We start from the raw sequence: 9,821 nt of genomic DNA, 5'->3' as shown, positions 1-9,821 counted from the left end.
CTCTCCTGTTTTCCCTTTTCGTTTATTTTTGTTATTTTCTTTTCACTTGTTTTAAGTAATTTCACTTTCCTTATCGTATACAACTCCGTTGCATGTTTATTCTGAGAGGGGAGGAGTTTTCGCTCAGACGAGAAAGTCTTCGAACGATTTGCCATCCGACCGACAACATTCAGCTCGCCGCGTTTTATTTACACAAGGTTTTATTTACCTAAGAATCATTTTAACACTGCTGCCGGTTGGCAGGTTGTGACGAAAGACAAAGTCTCTCTAGATGTTGCGTTTTAAGGTTGTGAAGCAGAAGTTAACTAAATTCAGAGAGAGATTTTGAACTCAGTTGGCCTGATTTGGCTAAGAGCTTTCAGAGGCTAAAGATGATGTCGATGTTTGATTCGATTAGCCGTTGTGATAAGTTTGGCTTTCGGTTTTCGACACTGAATTAAAAGTTGCTAAATGAAGTAGAGTGTATGAGTGTTAACCATAAAGAGGCATACATTCTAATCAGTTAGGCCATCATTGTGTGCAGAAAAACATTCTGGCGCATTCATGACTTGATAGATTACTATCTTCTAGAAGTTAATTGGCCGTTTTTATGCTAGAGACGTTAAAGTCGTCTCGAGACGACTTTAACGTCTTAGACAACTTTAACGTCTCTAGCATAAATGCATCTATTTAGGTGCTGATGCAACAATCACAGAAAAGTACCTAAACTATTTTGAACTTTACTAAAGTTTTGTCCCTACTGCATTTCCAGGACAAATAATAGTAAATATTTCAGTTTAACACATAAGCCTTAGCGCCAAAGAGTAAGACTTAGTTAATAACAATTGTTCAAATTTGCATTTCTCTATGCAACGCGTGCATTTTAAAAAATTTTCTTTATCACTTTCACTTGATGAAGGCTTGAGTTGTTATCCGAAATATTGAGACTTTAAAATATTTCTCGGATATTTTTCAAACTATTTACCAGTGTAACGATTTTATTTCATTATGAACCCACCTGGTTTTAAATACAATTTTGACTAAGACACTTTTTTTCCTCTTGTTTTGGATTACATGTTATGCATGCCAACTATCTCAAATGAACAATAACAATGAGTGTCGAGAGGAATCTGGGATTGGTTTGTTTTTTGCCGAACTTCGGTCTATGATTGGCCTATAAAACTTGCGCTACTCCCTCAACCAATCAGATGCAAAATTAAAACCAAGAACGTCTTGGTGGCCCGCGTTTTCCCGCGCTTTAACCATTTCAGTCACTTTTATTTTGAGTTTTCATCTGAAAGGTGTTTTCAATTTTTGGCCGTTGCGATTACTTTTATTTTGGTTTTACGACACTCAAACGAAAAGCGCTCTTCTGCGCCGTGATTATATATTGTTGAACATTTTTTTAGTCTCGTGCTTACAAATGCTTGGCAACCAACATCAAGAGGCCGACCTCAGTGTCAAGAAAAAATTCTGGCTTCTCAACAGATTAACATGCACAGCTTCGGGAAATAAAACGTCGAATATATTTAATCGTATGGGCACCTGATTAAATACTAGGCCAAAGTGTAGGTGGGTTGGCTTCTCCATGTCATTATATCTGTTCCTCTATTGATAGTTGGATTACTCATGCTATTATTTGTCTATGAATTGTTTTAGCTCTCATAACACAAGGAAATAATAGTCCCATTGTATTTTACAGGGATTATTTTCAATGACTGTAATGAAACACGGTCAACTATTAATGAACGGTCTGAATCCATGAATAGTATACTCGCGAACTTTGTCTTCTGATAAAATCAAACTCTTGAAAACACTTTGGGAAAAGGGACGATGGACTAGAATTATTGCGTTAAATCTATTCACAATGGTGTCGAAGGGTAAGTGGAGCTTTCTTTAGTTTATCAGTGACTTTTTAGGGTGAATATCCGAGTAAGTTCTACTGAGTGAAAGCTTTATGTCATTTCATTGGATGAAGACGGCAAAACGCTTTCCTACGAGTTGATTTGCTGGTGTTAGATGTATCTCGTGTTACGTGAAAGTACAAATTCGGAGTTGGCACTTTTTATCTTCCTTGATCACGTGCAAATCTCGTCGAATTTCCTCTTATCTAGTGTATCTTTATTTGTTGAAAAAGGGAAACATGGCAAATATCTTTTTCTTTTACTCCTACCGCAATATGAATACAATTTTTTTAAATCTCGCTTAACATCGTCTTGGGAAAATTTCAATTGCTGTCGTTTTAGAAGCAGCAGGTTTGCGGTTTTAGCTGTTTTGTTTTCTGATTCCACGAAGATATTGCTTACAACGAGAAAGAGGACTGTTTTATACATACCATAAACAAACCGTCATTTAGTCAGTCACAAAGGTCTTTTGATTTGGTATCTTTATCACTACTACCGTTTCATACATATCCTAAACAAAACGTTTTTTTGTTGGGTCACACAGGTCCTTTGATATAGTATCCATATCACTGGTGCTGTACTGAAAAACTTAACTCCCGTTACATGTTTAGGTTCTAAAGCGCCTTTTTTCGTTCCCGAACCTGAAAGAGGCGTTTGTCTTAGCGCACTCTTCCCGGAGAATTGTAAAATTGTCGGAGAGCATATTAAAACATGTGCTGAGACTGATGACCGTTGTTCACGGCTTGGGTGTTTCTAAAGTACAGCGACTTTAGATAAACGCTGGTCTATCGCCTGAACGGTAAGCTCGACACAGACCCCCACGCATAATCTTGAGAAAAATTACACCAGTTGCTTCAGCCGTCGCTTCTGTGTGATCCAACATATCCCACAATTACAATAGAGTTCGTTATCCTTAGAGCTTGATTTTGACATCAACTCGTGAGAAAATGAAATTTCAACGGAACAGTTTAAAATTTAAGTCGTATCACCGCATTATTGTTTTATCGATTTTCAAATATTTCCATCAAAACACAAAGATACTTTCTCAATAAGATCCCTCTGAGCGTTGGTTTGTTTTCTTAGCATCTATATTAAAAAGTAATTTCGCCAATGTCAACGTCCATATCGTGAAAAACTTATTATCAAAAGAGAAAAAAAGCGACGTCTTTTGAGGACCGGGAGCTCGTGTGAGACGGAAATGAGATTTTTGAGAAGAAAGCAAATATTTGATTGCTTACTCCTTACCGTTTTCAAATATCCTTTGAAAGCGCCGATGGGATTGGCCAACAATCATCCGCGGTGTGGTATATATTTATGATTGTTTTTTTTTGTTGGTTCACCCGCCCACTAATCTACTTGCATGATATTTTCCAATATTTCGTGACTTTCGTACATGAGAGGCTCTTCCCATGACCAGGTGTATATTCTGCAAGGGCATAAAACCGCGGTTTAAACTTGATTATCCAGCTGTCTTTCTTTAAACAGCTCCAATACGGAACAACTAGTCATCTGCACGCCACTAAAAATTGAGAAGCATTTTAACCAAATGCGCTTTGCGGAAGCTGTGAGGCCAATCCTGCCGGTGAACATTGACAAGGAATTTTGCATTGGATCTATTTCATGTGCTACTGAAAAGTGAGTCAAAGACAGCACAGTTTTTCTGTTAAATTTTAGCTTAGAGATATGTAAGGAGTTAATTCTAAGTTGTTGTTATTTCAGTCGGTTCTTCGATGGAGTTTTACCTCCCTCCCAACGTGTATATAGTATTATATAGCTCAGTTCTGGGAGGCCTGGGTTCGGATCCCGTCGAAGCCTAAATTTTTCAGGCTTCTTCGTTTCTGCCATTGCTAAATAACTCACTTGGTCACCTGCGAGGATCATTGCTTCACTTGATTCATTCTCTCTATTATCAAATCATTCGTTGAAAGCCAATAAAAATATTTAGTGAGATATACATTATCAACACTAAGTTCCCTAGACATCCAGTAGATCAAATATTGAACACATTTGAATTTATTCAACCTCGTTTCATCAGCAAGCAAGGACAGCTAACTCGGTGAAACGGGCTGAGATCTTGAACGCTTTAGGAATTCAATTTCAGTTTTCCAAGCTTCTTCTCTTTCGTTCGCTTTAATAAGTACAACGGCACTGATTCTTCATTTCTTTACTTTTCATATTTCCCAAAAATTTAGATTTATCTCTGTGATGTACGTATTTTATGTCACAAACTGGATTAATCAAGATTTAAAGTCGTGTAAATAGTAAGCCTTTTGACGCTTCACGAAAAGTACCTAATTAAAACTATTTTCACCTTCCGCCGAAAAAATTCCAGGCGGGAAGTAACAGTTGCAAGTCAGGAACATAGAGCCTCAACAATGTTTTAGGGTAATATATCTTCAGCGAGATATCGCGTAAAATTATTTGAGACACTCTTTCATCGGTACGTCCAGTGTTGAATCGCTTTTGGTATCTTTTTACGTTTAAGTTTAACCCTCAGGAAAAACTTTTGTTTGTCTATTTGGAGGAAGGCTCAAAAAGAGTATATAAACTGATGTAAACTGTATTCTGTGTTATTGGGCTTATCATTCTGACGTGTAGATAATTCAGTGGTATTTACATCGTATATTGTTTCAACTAGAGGGGATCAAAGATCATCGTCTCTGGTGACCAATCAATGTGAAGTAAACATAAGTTACTACGTTTGACGAGAATGTCGGTTTGAGTTCGACCGGACGTAAAAAAAAGTTATTTTGCCTCACTTTAGCCAATAAAAGTCCAATAAATGCTGTTTCATACTTTGTAGTATATTGGTGTCGGTTCAAGTTCCAACATAGCTAAATAAATTCATAGCCTATGCACTCAAATCTGTCTGTTTTTACCGCATGAAATGCAAATTCCCAAGGTGTGCTTTGTTCGACTCCATATTCAAGTTGTCTGTTTTGCAATTGGAAAAATAGTGTCCGGCCTACCATACATGATACTTCTAACGCGAACTCATGATTACATGTTAGCTCTGAACAAAAAAAACTTGAAACGGAAGAGCATCATGATATTTCTCTTTTGTGGTTGGCGTTCTTTAAATTACAAACAAGTTTTCTATTGAATTTTAATTAACGTTACAAGTTACCGTGAACGATATTGATGAAAGGTTCTGAATTAAATAAATCATGTGAAACTGCACTATGCGAAAATGAAACTTGTGGCCGGGGAATGAACAACTCCACGTCGTGTAGAAACAAAACAATTTACTTTAACTTCTCAACGGTGAAATGACGTAGGTTTAAACTAATATAACAAACAATTATAAAAGTTACACAATATATGATATAAAGAAATAACAAACAACACGACGGAAAGAGGACTATCTGATACTTTGAAACACTTACATTGTTACGGCCACAGAAAGACCAATATTGTTACTGCGAAATGCTGAAGCCAAAAAGGAAAAGGAAAAAAGATAAGCGGTGCGTTATTGAACTGCGCTTAACGCGAGAAACGAGAAGACAAGCATAAAGATAAATTATGCGAGGTAGTACTAGGGCGGCAATAAAAATGACGAAAGGAAAAGTGTGCTGATGAAACAGTAAGTTAGTATGAACGTTGGCTAATTACCGGCTGAACAGACTTAAGTAATAAACTTGAACTCGTGAAAATCCAACATGAAAAAATGTCGCACTTAGAACTTACATCGTGTGTTCTCGCTTCTAGAGGAAAAAACTGTCCTCAATCCCTCGAAATTAGACAAAAGTTTCGTTCCCAGGTTAGCTATTCATCAGTTTCCCCGTCTCGGGCATAACCTTCCAGCATACCAGCAGCCTGAAGTAGTCTGAATAGCATGTTTTAAAAAAATGTCGCCTTATTTCAACCGATCAAAACAAAGAAAATGGCCCAATTTACTTGGTAAATAGAGAAATAGACCATGGTTGTCGTAATAGATACTGTTGTCAGTTGTCGGTTTTCCCTACTTCAGCTGGTCCTAATAATGAGTGAAGGAGCGGTATAATTGATCAAAGCCGGTAATACTAAATGAGGAGATATTGAAACATTGTCACTGCAAATGATCGAAAAACAAAACTTCGAAAGACTTCCTGAGCGACTGAATTTTAGCGACTGGTCCCTTTGTCACCAATCTGCAGGTACCTGCTATCGATTTAACACTGAAACGCACCATCAATCAAACCATCCGTGGCTACTAATCTTACTTGGTTACGGCAATTCAACATTTTATAGCTTGCCTAAGGATTATTTCAAGATGGTTCTGCCTGAAAGATTTAGTTAGTGTTGGCGTGTAGTTTGTGGGAAAAAAATCTGTGTTGATCTTTATGGAACGTAATCGTACGGGCTGTCGATTCGTAATTTCAGCGAGAGCAACGTTCAGAATGACGAGGTATTTTCCTGCCTTTGGACTCAGTTGTAAAAAAATTGATGCCAAAGAATTCTCTAAGGTTTGGTTCATTTGAGTTAAAGTTGGGCAACGAAAAGGGTCATTTTAAGGAAAAGGCATCGACTGACTGTTTTCGTGAGGTTTTATTTGCAGAGCAGTGGAACCGTCTAAGAAAAATAGCAACATTCAAGTGTCCTGTTGTGATTGATACGACATCTGTGTTCCGACAGATGCACACTATTGTTTATCTAGAGTTCACTTATTGAAGCGAAAAACTTAAAAACTAATTTGTCTGTTTTATGCCAGGCTGGTTTGCGCGTCCACAATTTATTTTCTCTAGTTTAAATCCCATTTCAGTTTTCTAAAGACCCTTTGCCCCCTCCCCCCCCCCCCCCCCCCCGCGGGGGAAGGAGTTTCCTTTAAGGTAAACGGACATGTAGTGATTAATTTCTTTATTTCCCCTCATCATACAGTTCAGAGCAAATAACAGCTTGACAGAGAATGATCTCACTGCTACGGAATGCTTGTTTATCGCTTGATTGCGTGCCATCAGCCTCGCTTTCACAGCACAGGGAGGAACGAGTTGAAAGTCGGTGAACGCGTTTTGAAGAAATTAAACACAGCGGCTGGGAAGAGCTATCGGAGCGAAGATGATGGTGTGGTTGAGACCGACCTCGAAACGGAGATCACTTATACTAGGGTGTTTTTTCTTGGTATCTTTGAGGACCATGTTGTTTGTGATTCAGTTTTACAAGGAAGAAACAGCAAGAACTCGAAAACCTGCCCGTGTGCAAACAGGTGGAGGTGAAACACCGGTTCTTCCGCCGGTTTGGAATAACTTAGTCAAGTGGAAGAAAGAAGACTTTCCTAAGAGGCAGCGAAAACGATTGATAATTTACTGGTCGGGAGTTAGGGGACACAAGGTGCCCGTTCAAAAGAGTGGCGTGAATCATACAAATTACTGGCCGTTTTTTTACGCGGGTCAACCTGGGGAATGCCCCGTACCGTGTGAGCTGTCCAGCGACCGATCACGCGCTGCTGAAGCTAGTGCGTTTGTTGTTCACGCTAGACCACCGGATATTTCGAATCTTCCACCGATTGAAAATTTAGCTCCGTGGATTCTTCAAACTAATGAAAATCCTGTATACACACCGACACTGTATAATGCGCGCATTATGTCGCAGTTCAATCTGCTTATAAGCTATCGTCTGGACTCGGATTTTCCTGCTCCGATCTATCCCATGCCTGGATTAGATCCCCCTATACCATTTCAAAAGCGACAGGGAGATATTCTCGCCATCTTTTCTAAGTGTGAACCCGTTCGAACAGAATACATGCGGCAACTCATGAAATATATCCAAGTGGACTCTTACGGCGCATGCCTCAAGAACAAAGAGGGACTTATAGGATTGTACGGGAAAATCAATAACAAATATGTCTTCAAAGATCACAAGCTTGTTCTAACGAGGCATTACAAGTTCTCTTTGGTTTTCATGAATCAAGACTGTGATTACTTTATAGACGACAGACTTTACCATGCTCTCACAACCGGCTCGGTACCAATTTTCATGGGCACTGACAAAGTGGACGAGTTTTTACCTGGAAATCTCAAGAACTCTATTATCAAAGTTAGCGATTTTAAAAGCCCTAAAGAATTAGCAAAGTATCTTAAATATCTCAGTAATAACGAGACTGCGTATAATAAGTATCTAGAATGGAAATGGAAGGGACTAGGAAACATTTTAAACACAACTATTGGTCGTTGGTGGAAACCGCGGCACCCGCTTTTTTGCCAGGTATGCATGGCGCTGGCCAAGGGAAAGCTGCATCGCGGATTAAGGCTGGACTATTGCCAACCGCGCCGTTACGAGGACTGGGGACTAAAGGACCCTAACGCTGACGTTCAAAATCACTATAGCACGTTTCTTTATGTTGGTTTTGTATTGTTTGTGATTGTTATACTAGTATCATGAATACACTTAGAAAGGCCCAAGTAAATTTTTTTTTTAAAGATTTTCAATTCCAGAGAAAGCGTGACAATGAGAAACAAAGGGAAGCATAACTTGGAGCCGGCAGGATCGGACCCTGGTTGTTCGCCGCCTTAACAGTCAAGGGGGTTTATGGTTAATTTGCCCAAAGCAAGTTGCTCCCCTTAGTGTAAAACAAGTTCGCACCACCTTGATCAGTTCGCCCCAAAACCTTTCCACTCATGTCCCTGCCACAGAACGAATTAATTCCCTGCTGAAATCATTTTTGCGACTAACACGCAATTTTAACAATGAAACTATAAGAAGGTTCGATTAACTAGCAAGAATGAGAAGAATGATGTGGGGGCGAACTGCTTGATGGTGGGGTGAACTTGTTTAAAATTAGGAACAAACTCTCAAGGGTGATTGAGAGCGAGCTTGCAATGGGGCGAATTCACCAGGTACCATAATAAACCTGGTAAAGGAAAGGGGGTGGAATACTTTTTGACTTGCTTTTCTGAGACTCTGTTGTGATTTTATTTGGTAGCCCAGTTTTAGTTTTGATAGGCTTCGACGCCAGGTAGTTTCTATAGTGACTTTGAATGAGTTTCAGAGTGTAAACATTACCCTACAGAAAATTCTTCGAAATCGTAGGATGTTCGCTGTAAATCATACCATATATGTAATTCAGATAGAATTTACGAGCACCTTAAATGTGGTGACAAACTGAAGAAAGTAAGTGAAAAAGTTTTTTCTTGTGGCTTTCCTACTTATTTTTTGAAAAAAAAACTCTCTCGAACAACGTTCATACCGCCAGTAGCGAAGGAATGATCATGATTGAAGCAAATATATGTAAATATGCTTTGCGGTGAATTTTAATTTCGTCCTATCTAGGCAGGGGACTAAGCTAAAAAATACTTTTCTGCCTTTTTTTCCCGTTTATTTTGATCTGATCACTCAGCCCGTCAATTGGTCTTCAGTGCGTTTTGTTTTTGTATATTCCACCGCTCACTCCTCCCGAAGCCTGGAGAGAGTCCAGAGAGTGGCGGTAACAGTGGTAGCTATTTTTACCTCGTCATGACTTTCTGACTAATATGTTTTGGATCAATAGAAGATAAATCGAGCTTAAACTTGTAATTTTTAGGTGTTCGGTTATGTGCATATTGTTACTGCAGCTTAGCATGCTTTTTAAATAAAAATCGCCAGCTTCATAGCTTGTTTGGAGTTTATGAGAAAGTTGATTCAGCTTTTTAATGAACAAGAAAATTTATACTGCTTTCAGTCATAAGTAACAACCCATTTAATGTATCTTTACAGAGAACGGTTAAACGAGCAGACAGTGTGACCATTGTTATCCATTTGTCCTGTTTTGACTGTCTAATGAATTTTTTTCTCCTAAATTATAGTCTGTATATTTCTTAAGCACTTCTTCTTTGTTGTTGGAATTGAAAGGACACTGGCAAGCTGTGTTATTAAGGGAAGGTTGAACAGTAAAACCGAAACATAGTGAAGATGGTCAGTAAAGTGTCGTTCACTCTCTCGTTTTGGTGGAGAAAAAAGACTTGCGAGCTTTACTCTGGCTTCCTG

General features: G+C 38.8%; 1 protein-coding gene across 2 annotated transcripts; it reads left to right on the top strand.

The window, feature by feature from the left end:
* Positions 1-1,704: 1,704 nt before the first annotated feature.
* Positions 1,705-9,808, top strand: LOC113678850 (GDP-fucose protein O-fucosyltransferase 3). Of its 2 annotated transcripts, XM_089181018.1 has the most exons (3): positions 1,705-1,859; positions 3,369-3,518; positions 6,741-9,808. In XM_089181018.1, exon 3 carries the CDS (start codon positions 6,918-6,920, stop codon positions 8,238-8,240), a length of 1,323 nt encoding a protein of 440 aa, XP_089037144.1. In that variant the 5' UTR covers positions 1,705-1,859; positions 3,369-3,518; positions 6,741-6,917; the 3' UTR covers positions 8,241-9,808. The 2 variants fall into 2 exon arrangements, with proteins under 2 accessions (XP_089037144.1, XP_027051566.2); XM_027195765.2 differs by lacking the exons at positions 1,705-1,859; positions 3,369-3,518 and adding an exon at positions 6,049-6,270.
* Positions 9,809-9,821: the final 13 nt, after the last annotated feature.

Source organism: Pocillopora damicornis, chromosome 8, assembly GCF_964200805.1.
Source record: "Pocillopora damicornis chromosome 8, jaPocDami1.2, whole genome shotgun sequence".
Classification (NCBI taxonomy): Eukaryota; Metazoa; Cnidaria; class Anthozoa; order Scleractinia; family Pocilloporidae; genus Pocillopora; species Pocillopora damicornis.
The sequence above is the reverse complement of the archived record's forward strand: the minus strand, read 5'-3'. Positions and strand labels throughout refer to the sequence as shown.

Bases quoted from the DNA above. Each gene is read 5' to 3' on its own strand.
- LOC113678850 (XM_089181018.1), top strand. From the start codon at position 6,918: ATGATGGTGTGGTTGAGACCGACCTCGAAACGGAGATCACTTATACTA.